Source organism: Lissotriton helveticus, chromosome 5_1 (genome assembly GCF_964261635.1).
Source record: "Lissotriton helveticus chromosome 5_1, aLisHel1.1, whole genome shotgun sequence".
Lineage (NCBI taxonomy): Eukaryota > Metazoa > Chordata > Amphibia > Caudata > Salamandridae > Lissotriton > Lissotriton helveticus.
Window position 1 is genome coordinate 1,942,259,636 of NC_136065.1, and position 26,973 is coordinate 1,942,286,608.

Genomic DNA, 26,973 nt, shown 5'->3' on the forward strand with positions numbered 1-26,973 from the left:
AACAACTGTCCACCTATCGTTACTACCACCTATTCTCCTTCCATTTTGCAGCATTTTCTTGACGTCCCTGCAGCTCATTACTAATGTGTTTGAATATTTTAATAAAACATTCAAACACAATTCTAATAAAATATAGCTGTTTCTGTGTGCCTTTTTATTTATGTACATTTACTGGGTATTTTTGACAACACAAGATAACTGTCTTTCCTTACCTTAACCTGCAGTAATAGAATTATGCTTGCCAGTCTAAACAGAATTAAATGGCCCTTCTGTTCTAAACCGATAGTCCACGAAGGGCTTCCACAGAGTAGGCCATCACCCTTTCTAGAGTTTAACTAGAGTGCCCTCTTAGATTCCTTATCTGATCCCTGAGCACAGTTAATTTTCTAATTTCAGGGTGCACATTTTCATCTTGTATCTAAAGACAAGATAATTCAGTGTGAAATATAGCCATAACGGAAACTCATGCCCCATTAAAATCTTTTCTTACTCATCCATGGAATTTAGATGAAATTGAACGTGTGCATCATTCATGTATTAAGAATTTGCAGTTATCTATGGGGTCTATGCTATCCCTGTATTCATATGGTAAATGCTCTGCCTGTAACACTGAGATGAAGGGTCTGCCTGTATCATCCACAGTGGTGATCGCTTCACCGAGTGTCTGGAGTGGATTGCGCTGGAGAAGGGCTTTGATGTGTCCTGAGCTGCTTTTTTCTGTTCTAGATTGGGATTGGAAAGAGGAGCTTCAGCAAGTGAGGCACTCAATGTGATCACCACCCTCCTGCAGAAGTATGGACAAGGGGGAAGTTGTCGTGAGGAGCCCACCCCCTTCATTTACCACAACACCTTCCTCTTGACTGACCGAAGGGAAGCCTGGGTGCTGGAGACGATGGGGAAGTACTGGGCAGCAAAGAGGATCCCAGGTAAGCACCACCCACTAGAAGAGTGGTCTGTGAGTCACAAGGATGTACACTTTAATGGTCATGCTGTTGTAGCCTCTCCTGGAATAAGGCTTCCAACTTGTTGTGTCTACTGTAATAAGGTTCCTACCACCATAGGACAGGTGCAACGTTTCCTGTAGTAAGGCTCCTCACATTGTAGGATTACTGCCGTGTTTCCTGTAGTAAGGCTCCTCACATTGTAGTATTACTGCCGTGTTTCCTGGAGTAAGGCTCCTCCCACAATAGAGCTGTGGTGGAATATCTTTTAATGAGGTTTCCTTCCCTGTATCACTGTTGTGACTTTTTGTAATAAGGTTTGCCTGAGGGAGCATTGTTTTCTGTAGTAAAGACTCCATCCATGGTTTCACTGTTGTGATCTCGCCTGTGATAATGTTTCTCTGATGGCTTCTCTGTAGTAAGGCTTCCCTCATTGGCAGCACGGTTGTGGTCTCTGCTGTAATTGGGCTGTCCCCCGTAGTGGAACTGTTGTGACACTCCTGTTATAACTTTTCTTTAATGGTGGGAAGTGTTGTGGTGTATCCAGGCTTGGGTATCAAGGTTGCCATAGATATAAGGCTTCTCCTTAGAGTTGTGGTGTTGTGACATAAGGATCTTTCTGTGATAGAATTATTGTGCTCTCTTCTATAGCTGCGCTCCTCCCATGTTAGCATGGTTCTTATGTTTCCAGTAATAATCATTTCTTATATTGTGGTATAGTTGATTTAGTCTGTAATGAAGACCGCTCTTTCGTTGGGATTATTTGGTGATCTCTCAACGTGTGGTTTGGAGGGGGTGGGAGAAGGGAGTTAGGACTCCTGTCCATTTTGTTTCCTTCGGTGCTTTTGCCTGTATCTGCACAGGTCTAGATGTAAAGTGTGCGGTGGGATTGGCCAGATAGATGGATGATGTTCAGTTTCTTTTCTACTTGTTTGGTTATCAATTTTCAGGAGGAAGCACAAACATTTCCAACCAGCTAACAATCCACACAGAGATCACTGCAGCGCATGAAGAGCTAAAGTCCCATGCCCAGGAGCAGGGCTGGTGGGATGGACAAGGGGTCTTTGACTTCTCAGCAGTGTATTCCCTGGTTCATCAGCCAGTCCGTATGGAGGCAGCCAAGAAGAGATACAGTGCTGGCAAGGAACTACTCAAGGAGCACGAAGGTGAGTCTGTGTCTTCCACTTCCATCCTAGGACACCTGCTTTTTATGCTCCCGCATCGCAACATAGGTCATGAGGAAAGTGGAGTATTCCTACTCTGCCATATTAGGGTAAACACTTTATTTCTTGCATTCTTGTGATCTGATGGAAGTCTTCTCTTCAGTGTGACATGGATAAGCCCAGTAAATGCTTACACTTGAGGACTTTGTACTCCTCCTTTTGAGCATTAGCCCTGCTCTATAACATGCACCAGCCAAGGGTATCCTGGACAGTCTACTGAAACTCTCAGCATAGGAACAATGCCCCTTCCCTTGCTAGTCCTGAATCCCCTACTGGGGTAAAGTTTAGTTCCCTCTGTTACTGACATTCTTTCTGTCGCACATACATGGGAGTTGGGCTTTCTCAGAGGTTGCTGATCTGTGAATTCCTCGCTGATCTCTTGCTTCACCCCCTCAGGTCACATCACTGTGCAGACGATCATGGATATCCTACGACACAAGGCCAGTGGAATTTGCATGGATTCTGGAGGGTTTCAGACCACGGGCAGCATGGTGTCCTTGCTCCCCCCGGACCCCGCACTGCCATGCGTACACTTCTTTACTGCCACACCAGACCCCTCAAGGTGTGAACCAAGCTCTTCCCATTTAATGAGACGTTGTACGTGCTGCTAAGCCTATTCAGTGAAAGTTCTTGTGCATAAATATTTGTGTTCCGTATTTCTGCCTGTAAAATATTCTAATCCATAAAAGCGAGTCTTTTCATTTGTATGGATAAAAGTGCAATGGTCTGAGCGGGTCAGCTTTTCTGGGTCCATTATGCTGCAGCTCACAATATGTCTTGCCGCTTAAATCTGCATCTTTCTCTCTATGTAGCTGTGTTTAAATATCCTGATCAGCGAGTGTGTCAACGTGCATGCCTGTGCGATTTATCTCCCTGATACAGGTGCTTGTGTGTTTGTATGTGCATGAAGAACGGTTTACAGAGAGACCTGGCTACATAAAGAAAATTATGACATAGAATGTTCTTCTGGTTATGATCATTAGGAGCATCAGGCTATTGATTAATGAGGTCAGGCTAGGTAAGCAGACATTAGGCTTGCTGGTTGTGTCCAGAATGATGAGTACCTATGCTTTCAATGCTAAAGTCCATTAACTTGCTCTGTCACTGCACCCAATAGAAGCAGCGAATGAGTGAGGGCACAGACCCTACTCTACACCAGCTATTCCCCACTGAAATTAAGTTGCTATTGTTCAAACAAGCCCAGTCTTCCGCCAGTGATTTGTATTGACCAAAGACCACTGTTTGTGCAAAAACGCCTTGTTTACTTAAAGAAAATAGTGGGAAATAAATGAGCGTGACATTTTTCGCAAGCTGCTGGAGCCTCCTATGCCTGTAAATTTGTGGAGATGTGAGTTCTGCCAGTTGCTGGGAGATAGAGGTTCTGTGGGTTTGGCCACTACCAGTCCACCCTGTAGATATGAGATGACTGCTTGACCATACAGTCTGTGCCTGTCTTTCCGTCCTGTCAGCTAGTTGAGAACCTCAATGTTGTACTTGTGTTTCATCCACAGATCTGTGTTCAAACCCTTTGTCTTTGTTGACAATGTCACCTGTGCCCCCCAGGTAGTATCTCCTAACTTTGGGGCAGACGACCCTGCCAGAAAGCTGCCTCGTTTTCAGAAAGCAGTCGATCGCCGACATGAGCTGTACAGAGAACATCAAAGAGCTTACGAGGCTATAAAAGGGAGTCAGGTAATATATACTAGTGCTCACTTACAAAACGGTCTATCTTATGTATGTCTGTACCAACCCGTCCTCACCCTCTGTCTAGTGCCCCCAGTCTACTCATTGACTGCTTTAAAGCCTACCATGTCAGGTGTCGTCCAGTGTTTGTACTTTGCCTGGATTATGTGTCTAGCACTTGACCTCCTGATTAAGGGGAGTACAGAAATCTAAATGTAAATTCACTTTATATTCGCCAGACAACTTAATAATTATCAATGTGTGTTAGAAATGAAAATCAAAACCTCTGGTTTACAACGTGCATAGTGTATAGTGAACGGATCGTTTTTCTCTATTAGTTTTCATGTTTGAAGAGCGTTTTTTTCTCTTTAAATTATAATCCAGTTATAAACTGTACTACAAATATATACAATTGTTTACCAAATCCTAATAAATTCTGCCTCAGGAAAATGCCTCAATAAGTAGCAATCTTCCATCTAAAACCTATGTATTTGACAAGCACATTTCCACAGTTTATATTTCAAACCTTTTGGTGAAGTGCCTCAAAATGTTTGATTTCTTTCTGGTGTTAACTCCTCTTTTAGATTGGACCAGAATTTCACAGACTTATTTCAATTGTATGATTTCATCTCTCATTATTGCAGACATTCTTGCTCCTGACAACTTTTCTTTTTTGTTTCATATATCTAAATTACACTCTGAGATTCTTGTTGTTTTTTTTTTAACAGATTTTATTCTGTTATTCCATTGAATTTGAGGCAGCAGCCCTACAAAAACCTGAAATAAGACACAGCAGGAGTACCGACATTTTTAAACAATTGCAAGACCTGCGAAACAAGCAGGTTACATAACTTTAACGAAATGCAGTCTACTAGACCTCGGTATTTGTGCAAATGATACATTAGTAGAGTGGTCGGTTATATTACAATATGGAACGGTCAGATCGATAAATATATGGATAGGTGATGTCTCCTATCAGGGGTCCGTGGAAGGAAGAGGAGGAAGATAGATCCCACGATTCGTCGCCCATCAAGTCCATATTTGTCTGTGTTTTTTGGGGCAGCCATGAGCTAGAAACACAGCAGTTCTGCCCCCATACATCTGTCAAGCTCGGTTTTCCATTTGCCGGGGGCATAGTCGGGGAGAAGTCCCTTTCCACATCTGGGCGATATCGCGCTTGGCTATAGTAAGGGCCAAAAACAATAGATGTTGTTTGTATTTGTTTCCGCCTATATCGTCCGTGCTGTGTAAGTGGAAAAGTCGTGGGTCAAGTGGGAGTTCCCATGATAGTACCTCGCTTAAGCATGACGATACTCTAAGCCAAAAGGGCTGCAAGACAGTGCAGCTCCAAACTGTATGTAAAAATGTCTCATCCTCCCTCCCACATCTTAAACATATAGGGGGCTGGATAACACCCATCTCTCAGAGTCGGACCCGTGTGTAATAAGCGCGGTGTAGATACTTGAACTGTATAAGGTGGTATCGCGTGGACACTGTAGCGCCTCGAGGGCTGGCAATGGCTTCGGGCCAGTCTCGTCCGTCATGTCAGGAATGTCGGCTTGCCATGCTCGCAGCGTCGCATCTAGCATCGTCCGTGTGTGGGTCATCCATGTCTGGTATATTTGCCTAATTTTGTGCAGGCCCTGATCTCCCATCAGCAGTCGGCCCTCCAGAGGGTGAAACTCCAGAAGGGTCTCAAGAGCATGGATCAGGGGGGTCAAAGCATGGCAGAGTTGGAGGTATTTGTAAAATTGTGTCTTGTGTCACATCACCCAGGGTAGATATTCCCACCAGGTCCCACCCACGGAAACCCGCCAGGGCCGCTACCGGGTGGAGGTATGTGCCATTATGGAGTTAATTGGGTTAGTGTCCCGCACCACCCCATCTGTCGGACCGAGTTTCGCCATAACTGTATCACTACTCTACTCGCCGGGCCAGAAAATCTAGGCGAGTGGCGCTATAAAGGGGCTGGAAGAGAGGGGTCCCTTCCATTGCTGCATGCTCGATCGCAAAGGCTGGGTCGGTTGGGGAGTTATACCACCATTCATTTATTAATAATATGTGAGAAGCTACATAATGGGAATATATGTCCGCTGCTGCAATACCCCAACAACATGTAGACTGCACGCAGGTGCGGAATGCGACTCTAATTGCTCCTCTATTCCAGAGAAATTTATTTTGTATAGCATTCACTTGCCCGAACCAGGATTGTGGGATATTATAGGGGAAATGTTGTAGTCTGTATAAAATTTGAGGCAGAGACGCCATCTTAAAGATGCCCGATCGTCCATAGAATGATAGTGGAAGGAAGGACCAGATAGTCGTTTCACCATTCAAACTCATCAGCAATGGATTGATATTATGTGCCCATGAGACCTTGGGGCATGGCGAAACGGAGATGCCCAGATACTTAAAGCCATCCGTCGCGTGTGACAGCTGTGACGCCCAGGTACCCCATCCCTGGTGACCGCAAACTGGAAAGTAGATGTATTTCGTAGGGTTGGTGTGCAGGCCAGTAGTTTCCCCAAACACTCTAAGGATTTGCAATATGCGAGGCCCCGAGAACCACAAGTCCGTTATAAAGAACAGGACGTCATCCGCGTATAGCGCAATGCGGTCCGATTTCGACTGGGACCAGTCGAACCCACGTGGCATCGGGTCACTCCTAACCCATGCTGCCAAGGGCTCCACCGCTAAGGCAAATAACAGTGGGGACATGAGGCAGCCCTGTCTGGTGCCCCTGCAAATGGGGAAGGGGTCTTAGCGATAGCCGACTATTAGGACCAACGCAGTCAAGTTAGTGTAAAGCAAGCGAACATAGGCAATGAAACGGGGGCAAAATTTACCGCCTCCAGTAATTGAAAGAGGTAGACCCAGCTGAGTGAATCAAAGGCTTTATCTACGTCAGCCAATAATATAGCTGATGGGCGTCCTAACATCGGGGCCGCCACTATGGCGTTATGTACTCTCCAAATGTTATGGCGAGTTGCTCGTTGGGGCATAAAGCCCGATTGGTCTGGGTTGATTAGGTCTGAGACACACGTACATAGGCAATCAGCCAGGACCTGCCCTAGTAGTTTGAGCTCAAAATTAATGAGAGGAATAGGATGGTAGGAGGAAGGTTCCTCCGGAGGGCGCCGTGATCTGAGGAATAGGACAATTTCTGCATGCCACCTATCCTGGGGCAATATATTACGGTCTTGGGCATCCTGCATAAACGCCAGCAAGTGGGGGCCCAGCAAGTGTATGTTTGGCCATAGGAACTCCATAGGGAATCCATTGGGTCCAGGGCCCCGCCCCGATGTAGAGCATGTAGGGCCCGGTCAACTCGTCAAACTTGATAGGAGCCTCCAGTTGATCACGCATGTGGTCTGTAAGCTTCTGAGGTGGGATATCTACCAGGAATACTGCTATTTGGGACTCTGAGATCTGTTCTCAATGCTCATAGAGGTAGGAGAAATGCTGTGCAAATTTCCTGGCCACAGCTTCCGGTGTTGAGCACAAGGCCCCACAGCATCGCGGATGGTGGGGACTACAGCTGGGGATCTGTCCGCCTAGCAGAGCCTATGGAGCATTTTACTCTATTTGTCCCTATTGGTAAACTCGATGCTTCCCAAATCTCCTTCGCCTCCCCCATTAGATATTGTTGTATTGTTTGTTGCCCTTGCAGCAAGTTACGCCGTAGAGTGGGGCCGGGGTCTAGGGTAAGTTGCATAGATAGGGCCGCCTGGCACGACTCAAGGTCAGCTAATTGCTCTTCTCGTGCACGCTTTTCTTTGGTGCGATAGCTGATTTCGGCACCACGTATGGTGGGTTTTAAGGCCTCCCAAAGGATGCCACGGGGCGGTGGTGACATTGGCATTCAAATAATCGTAGATCGCCGTGTGCAACATGTCTTCATAGTCTGGACTCCGGAGGTGCCAGGGGGACATGCACCACCAAAAGGGGGGTTTCCAAGAGCAGGTATGAAATTTAAGAGTGATTGGGGAATGGTCAGAGATCCCCCGGGGGAGGTGGGCAATCGGTGAGAACCTGTGGAGATATATGCAAGACACAAAGAAATAATCCAATCAGGATTGTGACTCGTGGACCGCAGACATATATGTGTAACTAAGGGCTGTGGGTTGAAACTCCAGCCAGACGTCCGCCCAGGCTAAGGTGGACACCAGGAAGTGCAGTTTAGAGGGACACAGCAGTGGTGGACAGTAAGCACTACTTTGTCTGTCTGTTGCCCCCATAGTGTCCTCCCTATCACCCCCCAAGAGGGTCAGACCCTTCGGCAGTCCCCCCTCCCCAAACTCCAGAGATCTTGACGACAAAGGTCGCTCCTAGCGGAGTGGGAACATATATACTACCTATGGTAACATGCTCACCGTACAGTGTGCCAGTTACGAATACAAATCTGCCCCCGAGGAACAGGACTCTACGATGTACAAGTATGGCTACTCCCCGGGATCCCATGGTGAATCCAGCGTGGTAAATATAACGGTAACCAAATTGAGCCGAACAAGGGGCTTTAGTACGTAGTAAGTGAGTTTCTTGGAGGAGTAAAATGTCGGGCCCATACCTTTTGGCCTGATGTAGGATAGCGCCGCGTTTGACTTTATTAAGAAGACCCCGGACATTCCAGGAAACCACAGAAAGGTCCCAGAGGGGGGGCTGTATCAACCTGCACCATCATCCTGTATCTCTAATGGCACTATAGTGTTGAAATTGGAATCTAGATGACAAGTCTGCATTTAAAACAATGACAACAAAACTGAATTCCCCACATATTCCCCCTTGTCCCCCCCCCCCCCACCTGACACTGCCATAAACTAGGAGCATCTGTTTCAGGGCAGGGCGCACTAGGCCTCCAAAAGGGGAGACCCGGGCCCCCACGCCAACTGAGCCCAGCCCACCCACAAAACATTTAACATGGGGGGGATCGAAGTGTCTCGGGCCTGGCAGCCCCATGGCTGGACGTCCACGCTCGTTGAGAGGAAGCAAGTATTAGGAGAGTCTTAGTGAATAACAGTCCGCTGCGACATATAGCTGGCTGCTAGCAGTGTGACTGGATAGCTCAGGAGGCGCGTTCTGGACTGGTGGATTGTCTGTCCGAGCCGGAACTATGACCTAGCTTAGATTTGGTTCTGCAAGGTCTATTTAGTTGTGATCCATGGGAGGAGTCAGAATCCAGCGGCGGTGGTGAGTGTGGCTTAAGGTGTGAATGTTTGTCTGTCCATGCGAAGACGGCTTCCAGGGTATCAAAGATGAAAGATTTTGAATTGAATATCACCCGCATCCTGGCTGGATATAACAGCATATATTGCAAATTTAGGTCTTGTAGTCTGCGCTTCGCCGCTGCGACCGACTGGCGTCGCTGCTGGACCAGGCGTGTATAATCATGGAACACCATTATGGGCCTTGAATCATGCTGAAAGCGTTCTTTGTGCTCTAACAAACTGCAAAATTGCATCCGGGTTGGCGTAGTTCAATAACTTTCCAATTACTGGTCTGGGATTTTCGCCTGTGGTGGCATCTTTGTCAATGCCCGGTGAGCGAACTTCACGACAAAGCATGTGGAGAGTAGTTCCTGTGGCATGAGATCCGTGAGCCACTGGGCAATGAATCGGGTCATTGAGGATCCTTCACATTCCTCTGGCAGGCCCTCGAAGCGCAAGTTATTGCGCCTTGGCCGACCTTCTGCATCTTCCTCTCTAGAGGCAAGTTCCTGCGACACTGCGGTGAGTTTATTGACCTTTTTCTGAAGAGTGGTCACAGACCTCCACCCCAAAGACTCGCACCTCTGCCTCTGTGATGCGGTCGACTGCCTTCCTAAGATCCTGGCGCTCCCACCCCACCGCGCTGATCTTGGTATCTAGCTTGTCTCTGGCATTGTTTATTGCTGCTAGGAGGGCCGCATTATCGGGCATCGAGCTTGCCCCCTCGCTCCCAGTGGAACCACCAGCAGGCGTGGTAAAGTGATCCAAGGTGCCCTGTTTGGGTCCAGCCCCGCAAGCTTTGTCTCTGCCCATTGTGGTTAATGTCAGGGAGGTGGCGGAAGCTTCTGAGAAAAGAGGTGCTTATTCTGGGACTGAGCTGGCACAGGGGGAGGCACGACCCCAACTCAAGAGGCAATGGCGGGGACCGCACCCAGCTCCACTACGGGGACACACCGTCAGCGGGTCCTAACGGATCCAGACGTGTCCTGGGCCGCAAGTCGCACCGAGCCTAGCTCAGCCGATTCCGCAACACTCGATTGCCTGCCAAGGAGGCCCTATAAGAAGACCAGACTCGCCGGACCGCCCACCAACAGTGCCCCACAGGAGCCACTGCGGACCGGGCCCATATATATATCAGCAGGGGCTCCTGAGGTTTCCCCGCTTTAAGAAAGGGGGTCGTCAATTTGAGCTGCAAAGTAGATACAGGAGGGATGGGGGGGGGGCGCCCTCACTCACCAGACCCCAGTCGGCTGAGAGGCATAAGTCTATGTTGTGTCTTCCTTCCACCAACCCGCTGCACGAACCTGCCTGTGGCCGTGAAACAATAGTGCCCAGGGTGATCTCTCATCTATTCTGCCTCCACAGCATGTGCTTTAGTTGTCCCTGTCGGAGCGGCGCCTCTGGGGACAGGGCGATAGTCCGGGTGTGAATGTGGGCCTCCGTGCCGGCACGGTATGTGGGAAGGCCGCATCCGATACCGACGAGAACCCTCAGTCAAGCAATGCTGAACAAGATCTGCCTGGGCTGTTCCGCCACCGACAGGGCCACCGCAGTTTACTCCCAAACTGCCTCCGCCAGAGCACTGCGCAGGGGAGAGAAGATGGCGGCCCAGGCAACACTCTAGGTCCCAATGTCGGTAGGGTTTGCAGGTAGGCCGCAGCAGCGACCGGTCTGCCTCCTCCGCCCACAACAGTGGTGAGGGCTGGGCCCGGCAGTGTCTGGTGTCTCGTGTGAGATTCTTGTTTTAAACATCCTGGCTGTTTAACACCCAGGCACGTTCAACAGATAGATTATATTGCTTGTTGCGTTGTTTCATAGTGGTTTACTTTGATTTTGTTTGGTAGTGATGGGATGTTGTATTTCTCCTCATTTGATAACATTATTGCGTTGTGCTCATTGTAAACATGGAACTGTCTTTCGATTTTTGATGTTGTTTTAGTTAAATTTATAGTTGCATTCCCTTTCAAAATCGACTTTTAAATGTTTTTGAATGGTCTAAGTCATTTAAACTTGTCATTTTCTCGAATATTCCATTTTCTCTTCATTATGCAGGTTATTATATTACTTTGTATGGAGTATGGTAAAACCATTTTCTCTCCATTTAGTGCACTTGTTGTGGTTGTTTCTGTAGTGTTCTTGTTCTTTCAGTTATCCTTATTTTTTGTTCTGATTCTAAAACAGTAGCTTGAGGATATTGTCTTTTGTAGAATTTATTGCATATTTCTGGTTCTCTTAACTGATATTGTTCACTGTGGTAATAATTCATTTGAGCACAAGTAGTTGTCTGTAAGGCAAATTTACAGCTAATGATTTTGGATGAAAGTATCCAGCATTCAGTATACTGTTTTTATCTGTTGGCTACACATATAGTTATGTGATGAATTTCTTCTGGCTAATACTTATTCTCTAGGTCACCTCCGATTGGCCAGAGTTTAACATCATTTTGATGGTTTGAATTCAGCAAATATCAAACTCTTATTTCCCCTTCTGTGCCACTCCGTAACCCTGAGGAATCGTCAGTCTGCCACCATTTTGCTGAGTGATCTTTCATTTGCTGATTGGATAATATCAGTTTTTGTTTGATATGGTACATTGTTCCATCATCTCGCCCTACCGTCCTAATAGGGCTTTGCGGTCTGATAGTAAACATCTGTCGATAGTCCCTAAAATCAAAAGATCCCGAAGTGGAGGGCGTCTCTTTTCCTATAATGTCGCCAGGTTGTGTAACCGCCTCCCACTCCATATTCGTCTTAAGACCAACTATCTGACCTTTCGAAAACTCATAAAAACCTTTTTGTTCCCCTAAACAACACACGGAGTTCATGATTGGACTGCTTCCAGTGTTGGGATGCCTCCAGGTAACCACGCGCTCTAGAAATGCTGATTCATTCATTCATGAAGACACTTGCATTCCTTGGGGCCATGTCGCTGCCCATCACAATTTCGACTGTCTGTTAATAGAACTTACCTGCACACTTGAACTTGGAATGGGTATATAATATTATGAAGTAACTGTATCAGAAACATTCCTTTCACTAAAAATTCTGGATTTTCTATAATCAGTGTTTCCACTGCCCCCTTTCCTCCCTCATGTGGTATGTGGCCATATAGGTTGACAACATCATATGTGAATAGTGTACAACCATTAGTGACTAGTCAGTCATCCATATTCAAAAGGATATCTGTTGTATCTTTGATTCGTGAGGGCATCCGTTTCATCCACCATTTCAAATGATCATCCAAATATTTGACTAGTAGTATAAAGCAGTGGTTCTTAACCTGTTGTCCATGGACCTCTGGGGGTCTGTAATGCCTTCTCTGGAGCCGCGAATGCTTAGAAAATTAAATTATATTAACAGATATAGAGTGTTCATAAAACAGAAGCAAACTGTACAAATCGAAATTTTAACACGGTCTGTAAATGGGAACAAATTTGAATTGGAGGCTAAAAATTAATATAGTATCCTCATTGTATGCGGGCAGTGCAAGTGCATCAAACGGAATATCGGTAAGACGATGAGTGGCCTCAATTGAATTTAGAAACCATTCTATTAAAATTCTTTTTTTTGTATATGTGAATTAAATCAAATATTTTATCATTTGTGTATTTTTATGACTTAAATCAAATATTTTATCATTTGTGTATTTTTATGACTAATTTTTTTGGGTGTTTATTTTTGAGCATTGTTTTGCTGCTCAAATCAAAGAATATGCTTAAACCAGGGTCCCCGGATTCCAATAGTGATTCTGTTGAGGTCCCCGGGTTACAGTAATGATAAAGTGGGGGTCCTCACAAGTCAAAAGGTTCTGAACCCCTGGTAAAGTCGAATTTTCAGTACTCCATACAGTGCTGGGATTAGTCCTTTAGTTGTCTTAGAAATATCCTCCTTCATATTCATCAAACCATGTACTCTGATGAGGTCTTTCAATTAAGTGCTCGCTCTGTTTCTTGATTTTGGGAGCAGGATTTTCCAGCAACATTCGATATTATTGTTCGTGTATCAGCAATGACATGTTTTCCATGTACCATTCTTTGTCCAGCAGGACAACTGTTCTCCACAATATCGTGATTTCTTGTTAGTTGGCAAAAAACTTTAAATTCTGTTTGTTTGCAGTTGGAAAACTGATGTTCTGAATGTTTTTCAATGCAGCTTTTTCCAGAGATCCTAATTATTTTGTTGTAACTGGAGCTTTTTGTGTGGATTTAGGTATGTACTTAATTAATTCTTCGTATTTATTGTGAGGTTTTCCTAGGAAGAATGCTTTCCATTTCAACTTGCAGATAAACTTATCTTGGGTTTTGCTTCTCTCTGATATGTGTACTGTCACAAGCAGCAGGGTAGGGCACCAGAGATTACCTTGCGCAGCAGGAGTTGGTTGTTGGACCTGATACTCTTCAGGTAGCGTTTTTGTAAATGTTTTGCTTTTTCCTCCTAGGTTTTGGTAATTCTTTTGTTTGGCGTCCGGGCACATTCCCACTGTAAATGCAGCACCAAAATGCGCGCCCTTCCTACCCGTGTTGGGAAGTGGCACAGACTCGATGTTCTTTAACATGGGCCGGTCTGCCATCGCAGACCAGCGTTTGCCCACTAGCATTTATAATGAGTAAACTCATGAGCGGCCTGCCAGCGCAGGCCGCTGTGGGTGTGCACCTGTACCTGTGGTGCTCGTGATCGTGTGTGCAGCCTGTCATCGCAGAGAGCGCGCGCACCGACCCCTATATTAGTTAAACCCGTGTCCAGCCTGCAGTTGTTGACTAATGTGGGCGCACTTGAACATTTGGTGTGATGTGTCTGACTTACCATTGTAGGTAAGTGTGCGCAATAGCGCATATGAGCCCAGGTAATGAGGAATACCTGAATGTGTTTTCAACACCTATGAGGCCTGTTCTTCCTATAAGGTTAACATGGGGAAGCGATTGACACTACTTCAGGCTGCAATAGTGGATTGCAGTGGAGCAGCAACATGTTTCCCATCGATTGATTTGCTGTGCCAAATCCTTTCCAATGGTGAAGGTGATGTTGGCATCACTTAGAAATGCCACTTATGGAATAATGAGAAAAATAGGCCAGCAAGGGACTTTATTCAAGTTATTCATATCAGCAACTTTGGGACTCTGATTAATTAGGAACCCACACTACTGCAAGTTAGTGGCTGAGAATAAAAGGTATCTCTAAAACAAGAGGATAATGTTACCACACTAACAAAATAAATGAATACAATAACCAGGTTTTTGTGTCAGAAGATTATTATTTTCTTAAAGACAAAAAGATTTGAGATTTAACAGGGTACAGAAAAATGCATTTCAGATATACAAGGGGTATCTTATACACTCCTATAATACATCAGAAAGTAGGTCCAAACTGCTGAAATAAAGTAGCACAATGACTTCAAATCAAAGAGTAAATGAAAATCAATCGTGGTTGATGAATAACGTGCAGAATTGGACTCAATAGTCGAAGTTTCGGTGTTTGCGATATTTTTTCATAAGACCATCATCAGGACATAGGCTTTATGCATCTAAGTGATGACCCGCTGAAAAAATGTAACAAAATAACATAATATTATAACCTGGTTAATATTTTTAAATTACATCAATTCTATACATGACCATTACCATGAAAATAGAGATAAAATACAGTTTCTTTTAAGTACTAAACAACATGTTAAATTAATACAGCAAACAAATCGTGGTAGGACTCTTTTGGGTCGGAGTGGCGACTCAATAACGATCTTTGAGTTACTAATAAATCACAACAAAGATTAAAAGATTATTTGTATGTGAATCACACTTACTCCACAAAATGAAAAATCCACTTCCTATTTGGGTCAGTGGTATTGATTGATATAAATCAGATGGTGCGGACACTCTGTCAACATTAAATCAGGAACTTCAATGTAGAAAACGCGGTAAAACAAGAGTAACTGGTTCAAGGTGCTGTAACGGGATAATATACCATATACAGTTGAACCATGTTTCAGGTAGAAGTTACCTTAGGACACAGTTTGAAAAAGAAGTAGAAGAAAGCCACCGTTCACTTTCATAGAGTTTGCTACTTCAATTGCAGGTGATAGGACGTCACGATCTATAACGGGGAAGGATAGATCATATTAGAATGTCTGGTTTGCAATCAATAATTGATAAAACACTGCTCAAGAGTGTCAGACTTCTCTTCATCACGAATTTCTGAGCTGGGCACTGCTAATATGTAGGCAGCAGATAACACGGCTTCATTGAATGTGAAGCAGCTACATGAATTAAAGGCAATTGCTGAGACTAAAGGATCAATATACAGCATATGCCCAACGAGCCACGTGTAAATGACCTTAACAACCATATCAGAAATGTGGCCATACCATATTGGTGCATAAACTTTGTATATTAAAACTTTGTATATTAAAACACATGCAGAGTAACAGCAATAACATAGTGGGTGTGCATAAAAATTAGTTTGTCGCTACATGAAAGATTGGAAAGCTAAGGGCTTAATATTTACATACGCTAAGCGAACTCTACCAGGTGATGTAGTTGGGGTTGTAGTGTAGTTCCTATTATCCCAATAGGCTCTGCGCATTGGAATAATACCTCCAATAGTATAGACCTAGACCAGACGTTAACTAGGTCTTCTACTGTCGATATTAGACTTAAAGTTTTGGGTTTGCCAGCTAGCTCAGAGTTCACTAGAAACTTTCTCGAATAGGCAAGGAGGAGTTGAACCTCCCTGGATAGACAAGAAGGGATTTAGTTTCTGACAACCATAGAACATGACAACTTTGCTCTCCCCTAATCAAGAGTGTATCTCTAGAGTCGTGTGAAAACAAAAGACAACTTATTTTACTCAGTCAGTACGTGCATTCTTAGTTTCACCAGATTGTAGAGAAAAGGAAGAGAAGGGCGTGTTCAATAAAAGATGTTATTTATTGATCAGTCTCTTTTCTCGTACAAGAGAAATGAATCGATATTATTGCAATACTTATGGTTAAGTAAAGTGCATACAATAAAAGCAGAAGTATAAAATAATACTGTAAAAACATTTATATGGTTTCTAAGCCATATGGTGGTTTAAAATGGATAAAATAGATACATACATATAAACATTTGACTAATCGTACTCAACTGGTGCTTCTAACTACGCCTACCCCAGTGTACCTGACCTAAGCCTAATACGTGGACGGGGATAGAAAGTAGTAGTTTAAGTTAAGTTTGTTTTGCCAAGTGACTGATTCAAGAATTCTCTGCAAGGGGTTATTCAGTTCCGTACCTTGAATCTAGGATGATTGAGGGATGGTATCTCTCATCTTTGGTCTCGATATTCCAGGCTGCCTGCAAGGGCTGCTCGGAAGCGCCGGAGCTGGATTTCTCGGCAGGAGAAAGGCAGCGTCTCGTTCTCAGCGCGTCAGGAAGGCGGGGCAGCGTCAGTGGGCTTCGCTCTCTGCTGAGCTTCGGCAAGTCTCGCTGCTCCGATCTCGTCACCACCGCGTGTGTTTGCTTAAGGCAATATCGGTAATATTTATACCTGTAAGGTGCCGAGATTGACGTAAGGATGGACATAGATACGTCAATAAGGATGTCATACGAGCTGGTCGTTAGCACATTCTTTTACTGAAGTTCTCGGTGAAATCAAAACAATGGCCGCAGGGTTTTTCCCAGGTTGTCATAGGTTTGATTTGTTTTGAGAACTCCGTATGCCTTATCAGGGGCTGGAGGAATATTGCTTGCCTAATTAGATGGCAAGCGTTATGACCTAATCAGATAACGCGCTCCTGTGCCGTGGTCTGGCGTAATCAGATAACGGTTTCTGCATCATGGGATGGCTGCTAGTTAATTTGTTAACCAGAATAGGGTCAGGAATAGGGGGATCGATACAGAACCTATAGGAATACATCACACCCACTCCACGCTAACTATGGCCATATTTACGAATCTAGGCATAGTAAAACATACTGTAGAGTATCGCGTATACCTTACCACCCCAAAATACACACAATGCATTTTGAAATTATGTAACATACGGGAAAAAAATAGTCATATGTACTATATGCACTCAAGCAGTAGAATAATGCTAAAATAATCACGCATATGTATACATTATTAGTAATTGAATATTAGAATTACACATGAAATGGCTCTTAATACAGAAGAAAAGTTCGAGACCACTTCATCACAGTTCAAAAATATTTATAAACATACCAGCGGGCAGCTAATGTCTATGAAGTTTCTAAAAATAGAAATTAGTTCTCTAAGAATAGTTCTTACTTTAAGCAGAAGAAAAGTGTCCCGTAAAATTTAACAAAAATATTTTGGGGCTGCTAAAAAATTGCTGTCCGTGAACTGGAGGAAAAGTCGATCTTGCTACTTTATTATTAAAGTTGAAGGCCAAATTCAAGGTGTCGGGAACGCCGTGTGCTAGCTTGTTCAAGAGTCATTATTTCTGCTCTGGTGAGAACATCATATCGTTGAGACTGCTGAAAAAGCTGTCAATAGCTTCCTGTGAGAGTTCCACTAACTCGGAAAAGGATGTAACCATGCATTCATGTGCATGATTGTCTCCATTGACGTTTTGAGTAGTATTGCTGACAGAAGGTTGTACCTGATCAATGCTGCTTTCATCTTGATCTTCACTACCCCTTAATCGTAGTGGTGAAGTTTCCACGAATGCCGTCATCAGGATTGACAGCCGTTGAGGGCAGCACAATGCATGAGCCTTTACCGGACCCAACAATGTTTCTGCATCCATTGGCGCATCCGATTGTAGCGTCAGACAGGTGTCCAACACGCATTCTTCTCCGCACAGCATGCACCTTAATACAGGTAAAACACATCTTTGCCATATCGGCCGAAATGAAAGAAACCAAGTCATGTTCAGGTCTCTAAGCCGGGTTAGTCCCAGGATTTTTGATATCCGGTCCCGGTATCCAATGGCTCGGATTGTTTCTTCCCTTGTCGCAGGTGTTTTGTCTGTGACATGGTTTGCCATAACGAAATATAAGGACTAAGAATAGGATTCCTGCAATTAGTCCCAGAATGAGGGGAACTCCTCCAAAAATCGAATGGACGAAGTCTGGAAAAATACCCAGTATGGCTTTGAATGGTGTTAATGCCATCGAAAATACTGTCTTAAATACATTTGAGACTCCACTGGTATCAGAAATATTTAAGATTTCATTCAGGATTTCTGCGAAATGTATGGGGGAATTAGTTGATAACAATGAGTGAATCTCTGCAGTCGTCCTTGCGACTAGGAGATCATACGTTTCTTTTGATGACGTGAGCCTGGTCGGCATCTGAAGAAGCACTGTTTTCATTCTGCTTAAAGTATCAACTCGAATAGAAGTAATTTTCAAGTTAGGCCATGCCCTTGCCTCCCTGTCTGGAAAGGAGCTGGGGAACAATAAGCGTCCACAGCACATGACCTTCGCAGTCGTACTAACGAGATAAGGAACCCCGGGCAGTAGACTACAACATCTGCGATCCACAATTAGAATGTAACTCCCGTTATAGAGTCTTTTAAAGAATGGTTCTATCTCTGTTGCAGGTGTGCCTAGCTGGTGACATGAAAGGTTATTTGAGTTCCCTTCACAGGCTCCATGCAAACTAATTCCATTACACAGAAGTGTACCGCTTAGTGACATCGCACAATTATTGCCACTAAGAAACACTTTCTGTCCTTTATTACTGACACATGCATGTGAATAGGGCAAGTTCCATGTTGTCTTAATGTACCCTTTTCCCAATTTTTCGTACATGCCAGCCTGTATATATTTTTGGCAGTATTGAAACCTGAAAGTAGATATCGGAATATTAATTATCCCATGTATTATCCATTCAATGACAGGTCGTTCTGACATTGTCAATGGTAATCTCTCGAGTTTCTCAATGCCCAGGATTGTATAATCAGCACCCTTTTGTGCCATACTGATTTGTTTATCAGTAAGGTTAAAGATATTGAATAGTGACGTTGTGTTGATTAAACGCCAAGGCACATAGCCTGAACGCAGATTTTGTAACGTCCAGACAAGCTGTACAATAGAACGCAATTGAGACTGACCGTGTTGTAACAACAGTAAGTCTTGCGATATTATGTCGATTGCTGATGACACAATGCTGTCCAATGAAAAGATTCTGGAGGACAGAGTCATTAACCCATTGTCCACTACAGAAAGCGATTTTTCCAAATTAATACGGTCAATTTCCCGTATACTTTCTGCTGTCTCAATTTGAGTTATCTTCCAGGCCTCGTTGTAAACTGCATGTAGCGAGGCTGCTATGAAGCGTTTTTGACGCTGTTTGCGTGGTCCCATAATGAAATCACGCAAGTCAGCACCATCAGTAAGTAAAGTTAGGTGTTGCTTAATTTCTGTCAGTGTGGAAGTTTTTAGCCAATGAAGGCAGAGTTTGCCCACACTGTAGGTGGTGATTATCCCTGGGTGTTGTCTTTGGGAATATCTAGGGTCTGGCCTGGTCAATTTGAACCCCTGTGTTTTGTTCAGGAATCTGTCTTAACAGTTATTAGTATCTGTGGGCCAGATTAACCATTGTTTCCAATCAGGATTTGTTCTGTTTTGGTTTAATACATAGTTTACGTCTATCTCTTCATCTGCAGAGTTATTGCTGTTCATTGTTGGTTTTGGAATAGACGGTTTATTTAAGTCTTTGATTTTGGCTAATCCAAGACAGGTAGTTTGTTGAATAGTTTCATTCAAGAATATAATTTGTTCTGGGATCATGCAGGCTCTAAACAATGATTCTATACCTTGTACTTGCCATTCTTTTGTACCCCAAACACTTTTTACTTCAACATTTTTGTCCCAATAATCAAAACCAAATGTATTCATTTGTTCAAAAAATGAGTCTGAATATATCAATTTTGTGTTTGTAAGCATGGTTTTTGTTCCTGTCTTATTTGACAATTTAAAATAAAATGTTTCAGCATTACTTGTGTTGAACCCTGAAAAATATGAATATTTGTCATAAACGGTTCTTGAGCTTCCTTTTGGAGGGGTTGCACAATGTTCCCATTGATTATAATTTAAAACATTTCTAGGTTGTGCTGATTTATGTAAAAAATGGTTACCATAGTGGTTGTAGCAGTACATACTATCATAATTAGATGGACCCTGCAAATAATCATGTTTGGTAAATTTAGCAGACATCACTAGGTCAGACATCATGTCATTGATACTTTCAAAGTCCCAATCATCAGCAAATGAGTTTGGTTTTACAAAGTCACTCAACGAGATCTTGATTTGGTGTGGATATTTGAGGATTTCGACCGGACCATAAATTTCATAGTCAGTATTGTCCCATGCTACCCCACCCGGTATAGGATTGGCTGTGAAGTTGACTGAAGGAAGTTCTCTTTTCTTGACGTGTGAAGACGTGTGTGGCTTGAGGATCAAGTTGATTTTCTGGCTTGCTGTGTCCATTTTTGCATATTTTCCCTCAATGAAGCGTCCCAAACATAGTATCATGATGAGCCAAAGTATCAGGATAAATACACCAAAGGACACCCAAAATTCAATCCATGGAGAAATCAGATAGGTTTCTTTCAGCTGTTTCAAAAGTTCCTTAGCTTTGTCTATAAGGGTTTTTGTTGATGGCTGTGTCTTTGATTCACTGAGGTCTTCAGAGGAATCATTGAAGTTTATGAAGTAGCCGGATGCTGTTCTATCAATTGTTCCAATTGCTTCAGGATTACTGTTTCTTGCAGCTTCAGCATATTCATTTGTTACTTCATTGTAGGTTGGTGTGTCTCTACTAAATGTTTTTATTTGGGTTTTCAGAGGTGGGAGTTCCATTGCATTGTTGCATATGCCTTGTTGTTGTTCTGTAGGCGTTTCGAATGTGATTAGCCTTTTAGTTAGCACCTCTGTACTTGTAGCAAATCTCGGTGTTCTACTACTTATCGGGAGTCCACTTGGCCTACTGTTTGTTATCGGCCACATGATTGTGGTTTTACCAGGTCGATGGATACAACTCGGTTCTCCTTTTTACCAGCAAGCGGCGGTAGTACAACTGATCTTGTCCCGTTGATGGACAAGACAGGAACTGCTTTTCTGTAAGAAGGCCCAAATTCCTTCTTTACCGCGATCTTTTCTCTGACTAGATCCCCGACTTTTGGAATCCAGACAGGTCTTGCTGGGACAGGTGGTGGTTCTTCAGTGGTTGTTGGCTGCTGTTTCAACTTTATGTTGCTCAGGTCTTTTCTTGTTTCGTTTAAGTCCTGCAAAATAGCCAAACGGTCTTTGATATCAAAGCCTTTTTCTTTTACCACTGAAGTCTGACTGTCAAGATCTAAGACTAACATCCTAGTTCCAAACAACAATTCGTACGGACTGAATCCCCTCAGAGAATTTCTTGGCAAGTTGTTTAGACTACGTTGGACACTTATTAGATGTTTGACCCACCCAGCTCCCGAACCTAATACCTTTGCTGTTATAGATTGCTTTATGCCTTGGTTTTTTCTTTACACCGTCCCGTATCCCTCAGGAAGGAAGTGAGAAGAATCCCGCTTCGCTATGCTCATTTGGCCGTGCTTTCCCACAAGCTTGAGGGCTAAAGTGAAAACATTGGTCAAACGTAGCATGCTCCTAGCGTATATGCCATTTAGACTCGCAAATCTTTGTATAACAGTCCCGACGTCAGCCGAGTGCTGGGGTCTACATTTATAAGTGGAAAATAGTCTTTATTTGTTAATGGGACGCATTATTTACACTTGTTTCACTGATTATTGTTTAGCCCTTATTGAGTGAAACGCCATGGTATTACCCCGTTCCTCTCGCCGCTGTGATCTCTGTTGCAGCCCGGGCATTTTTTTACAAAGATGTGATGATGCAGGCTCATGCCTGGCCACCAGTACACTGATTGTAGTTCTTCCAGAGAATCTTTTAGTTTGAGGTGTCTGAGACCCTCGCCCATATGTGCGTCTGCTATTAACAAAGTTCTCCTGTCCTTGTTTGGAATTACTCTATCCCCCACTCCAGGGATTCGAGCAATAGGAACGGAGTTCGCATCGATTATGTATGTATATTTGAGTGGGTAACTGATCGGTAACGCTGAGCAGTCGCCTTTTGATGACGTTTTCACTGCCAGCATTGTTTCACCGTCAATGTATTTTACTGCACGCTTTTTTCTAGCTACGGAAGCCGATTCAGTTGCTACCGCTGTGGCTTTCTCAGCCAATGAATTCCCTGCAACGTGAACGCCATCACGCTGATGACTCAGTGAGTGTATCACGTGAGTCTTTGGTAGTTCTTTTTTTTTAACAGAACTATTTGTTCCCAAAGCAGTTTTTGTTTTATTGTTGCACCTGTGTCATCTTTGTAACCGTTTTGAATCCATTTCTGTAAATCGCTGTTATATGATTTGACGCAGTAATACGAATCGGACACTATGAGTGTCGGGAATTCGCGATCTGCATTATCTAGCGCCATTTTCAGTGCTATTATTTCAGTCTGTTGTTCTGAATTAGTTTCTACTGAGTGTGTTTTTGTTAATAGAGGTCTTAGTATACCTCCGCGCCACACTTCTTTTGTAATCTCACATGTGGGGTTGTATGCTTGTTCCCCCCAAACGGATGGTTGAGCATGTCCGTCTGTATAGATTACACAAGCGTACTGTCGTAATGGCAGAATGTCGATTGGCAGAGGGAATATTCTTTCATATTCTAGATATTTTAGTTCCTCTAGTTCTGGATCAAAGTAGTATTTTACTTTGTCCATTGTAATGGAATTCACCCATTGTATCCATTCCGGATTCAATGCTGTTGTTGGTAAATTACACGGGGTTGTTAATGCCTCAAAGGCTGATTCTGCTGTTCTGACTGTGATGTGTCTACCGTCAGCTTTATCTTTTTCTCTAGCTATTGCGGTTTGAACTGCATGAACAATGTTTTCTTTAATGCTGAATTTCTTTTCAGCTTTAGTGTATAAGTGTGATTTGTATGCAATTGGTACCTTTTCTCCCTCGTTAGAGGTCAGGTATGTGAATCCGCATCTTCCTGGGATGACTCGAATCACAAGGTTGCGTGTGTTATCACGTGTTTCTAATTTTGTTTTAATTAACATATCTGTTTGTAAGGATCTCAGAATTTCTGTGTGTTTTTGAGTCCAATTGTTTTTTTTTAAATCTGGTTTTATTAGATCATAAAGGGGTTTGACCCTTTCTGCGTAATTTGCAATGTATGTTCTTCCGAAATTTAGGAAGCCTAGAATTGACTGTAGGTTTTTTAGTGTTCTAGGTGTTTGGAGTACGGCACATTTCTCTAGGAAATTGTCAGCCAGGCTTTTGCCTTCACTTGATAATTCATATCCTAAGAATAGGACTGTTAGATGGGCAATTCTAGATTTTTTAAAGTTGAATTTGTAACCCTCTGCTGCGAACCCAAGTATTATGGTGTTCACTCTCTTCAAGTGAGTATCCAAGTCATCGTCTGTTAGGTATATGTCGTCGACATACGATAATGCTTCGTCATCATATGTTTGTAGTAACTCTGTTACTCTCGCTGAGAATAATCCTGGGCTGTTCTTGTACCCCTGGGGTAACCGACACAATTCTTTTTGAGCGCCATTTATTGAGAACGCTGACAAGTATCTGCTCTCTGGTGCTATATTTTGACAAAAGAATCCATTAGAGATGTCTAATGTTGTTTTATATTTTTTGCGCACTATGTTATTCATTAGTGCAGCACTATGCGAGTTTTGTACTGCAAAAGTTTTGCAACACGAGTTTAGGTGTCTGTAATCCAAAACTAGACGATATGAATTGTCTGGTTTGGAGACAGGAAACAAAGGGTTGTTCATTTGTGAGGTGCAAGTTTCAATCACCCCCTGGTATTCTAGTTGATCTAGAATTTCTTTTACCTGTTTTTTTGCTTCTTGCTTGATTGGATACTGCCTTTGTGCAGTAGGTTGTGATTTTAACTGGATTTTGTGAGGAGGAGAGTCCTCATCCCATCCTACATGATTTTTATATAAAGCAGGAGCTTGAGCTACTGCCCACTTTCTTGCAAGTGTATATTTTTTATGAATTGGAATATGATTTGAGAAGGCAGGCATAATTATTTCTTCGCCATGTGGGCACTCCCTGACGAACTCTGGTGGCCAATCTTTTTCAGCTAGAAGGATGTCATAGCCCTTGGAGAGATTATCCCAAAAAAGGCCCCTTATTTTTCTAGTCTTATCCCCTTCTATACGTAAAGTTATTTCATATATTTTGTGAGGTTTGCTAACTCTGGTGTCTGCAGTTTCCACCTGAATGTATTCATTCGTGTCCACTGTCTCCAGATGATTCATAAGGACTTTGCGTGCTATGCTCACTTCTGCTGCGCTGTCTAGCATTGTCTGAGCCCACTCTCCGTTTTTCAGCTGTGTCCTCAGTATTCTCGGCATTGTTGAATACTTTAATACTGGCTACCTTCTTTTTTGGAAACTGTAATTTTTTATTTGGATGAGCAGGTTCCTTGTCTTTGGACTTGACGTGCCCTTCCCTGGGTTCCGATCGTCCTCTTCTTTCCGATTTCTGCGAGGAAGTCTGAAAAGATTGAGAGGGACGTGTATCAAAGTCTTGATATCTATCAGGTTTCTTTATGTTATCCCTATTTCTAAGGTTGTATTTTTTCACAGAGGGCTCCCTTTGGGGAGACTTGGGTCCTTGGTCCGGAGATCTTTCTCTCCGCCGAGGAGACCTTCCTCTGGACTGGAATCTCTTTTCTTTTGAAATGGATTGTTTGTTTCCATCCCAGTTCTTCTTTTGACTGTTTAGATTATTTTTAATAAATATTTTTTCAGGACTTTCAATTAGTTGGGGCTTTACTGGTATTCCACCCAAACTATCTCTACCTAGTTCTTCATAGGATTTTTCTATAATTCTGGCAATTTCAGCTGGTTGGTCTGCTATATCTGTCTCTTTTAACCTCTGGCGGATCGCCACATTCGCTGCTTCTCCTTTTATGTTGGCTAGTAATATTGCCGAGACCTGCTTGAAGTCTTTTAGTAATTTCATACCAAGAGTTAAAGCGGGTTCTGGACCGTATTCGTCTTGAATTTGTTTTAGCACATCTGGTATTACTGACCTGGATGGAACTCCATGTGTTTTTGTGTAAATGGAAGCAAAGACTGTACCCCAAGTGTCACAGTCCTCCACGTGTGGTGCGATTCCCATTGGAAGACAGTCAGAATCCTGTGTTTATCCACAGGGGTGGTGTCTGGAAACACCGCCTCTATTTGGGTGATTTTTTGTGCTAACCAGAATGGTATTTGTTCCCGTTTAGCTGGTACTTTACCTAGGCAGGACTGTATGTTCTGTGGTGTAATTTTATTTGTGTTCCCCTGATGAGGGGTCAGCTGTGGGATTTTAACTACAGGTTGGATGGTTGAAGTCCGCATTACATATTGGACTAGTTGTCTATATATTTTAATTAATTGTTTTAGTTGTACTAAAACATCTGCTGCAGACATTCTTTCGATGTCTGGATGTGGTGTGTATCCGGCTAGGACCGGCCACGTTGCTCCTGGTCTACCTAGTGGACCGAGCCTGGTGATGTGATTATTATGTTTTAGGGCGCCATTAAACAAGAGCAGGTGCTCTTGGAATTTAAGTGGTACTTCCACCTCTTTGAAAGGAGTGTAGGTATCCGGAGGTTCCTCTATTTTATAACAGTGGAACTCCTTTGTTACAGCATTTGCTGCTGGAAAGTTTATCCATGAATAGAATACCTCTGTCTGCCGATATTCGTGTGCCTCAATTACGAATATGACTGTACCACCTCTTGGTGTCAGTCCATTGTCTATAAGTTTTAACGTTATATATCTTCTTATGTTGACCGGGATGAGTATTATATCCGGGTCTGCTTCTTGCATAGTATTATCAGCTTCTATTACTTCAGCTGCTACTCTAGCTATCTCTCTTTCATCATCACTTTCTGGCATTTTACTGTCAGGATGGTTATTCTGTTTGTTTGCAGATCAGGTTTCTTGTGGAAACAAAGATGAGATGCACAATATTTTTGGAACAGTGTGTCCTTCAACGTTGATTGAACCAAGAACCATACATAGGAGTTCCCTCCTGCGAGGTTTGGCGGATTTTATCTCTCACCCACTCCAGACGTCTTTGGAGTATTATGGGAAAAAAGGGGTCTGAGTGAAAAAGCACGACTGAGTTACTCTAAAGTCTTGCGTCAGTTTTATCGCCTATCCAAACACGTTGGGCGCCATGTAGTGTAGTTCCTATTATCCCAATAGGCTCTGCGCATTGGAATAATACCTCCAATAGTATAGACCTAGACCAGATGTTAACTAGGTCTTCTACTGTCGATATTAGACTTAAAGTTTTGGGTTTGCCAGCTAGCTCAGAGTTCACTAGAAACTTTCTCGAATAGGCAAGGAGGAGTTGAACCTCCCTGGATAGACAAGAAGGGATTTAGTTTCTGACAACCATAAAACATGACAACTTTGCTCTCCCCTAATCAAGAGTGTATCTCTAGAGTCGTGTGAAAACAAAAGACAACTTATTTTACTCAGTCAGTACGTGCATTCTTAGTTTCACCAGATTGTAGAGAAAAGGAAGAGACGGGCGTGTTCAATAAAAGATGTTATTTATTGATCAGTCTCTTTTCTCGTACAAGAGAAATGAATCGATATTATTGCAATACTTATGGTTAAGTAAAGTGCATACAATAAAAGCAGAAGTATAAAATAATACTCTAAAAACATTTATATGGTTTCTAAGCCATATGGTGGTTTAAAATGGATAAAATAGATACATACATATAAACATTTGACTAATCGTACTCAACTGGTGCTTCTAACTACGCCACCCCAGTGTACCTGACCTAAGCCTAATACGTGGGCGGGGATAGAAAGTAGTAGTTTAAGTTAAGTTTGTTTTGCCAAGTGACTGATTCAAGAATTCTCTGCAAGGGG

The 26,973-nt window shown here is 43.2% G+C and overlaps 1 protein-coding gene across 4 annotated transcripts in view; it reads left to right on the plus strand.

The window, feature by feature from the left end:
• SCRN2 (secernin 2) overlaps nucleotides 1–26,973 on the plus strand; it is a 242,995-nt gene that overhangs the window by 162,603 nt on the left and 53,419 nt on the right. For all 4 annotated transcript variants that reach the window (XM_078645583.1, XM_078645586.1, XM_078645584.1 and 1 more), the window contains exons 4-7: nucleotides 727–926; nucleotides 1,892–2,107; nucleotides 2,561–2,726; nucleotides 3,676–3,856. In XM_078645583.1, the coding sequence (XP_078501709.1) occupies nucleotides 727–926; nucleotides 1,892–2,107; nucleotides 2,561–2,726; nucleotides 3,676–3,856 (763 nt within the window). The remainder of the gene's footprint in view (nucleotides 1–726; nucleotides 927–1,891; nucleotides 2,108–2,560; nucleotides 2,727–3,675; nucleotides 3,857–26,973) is intronic.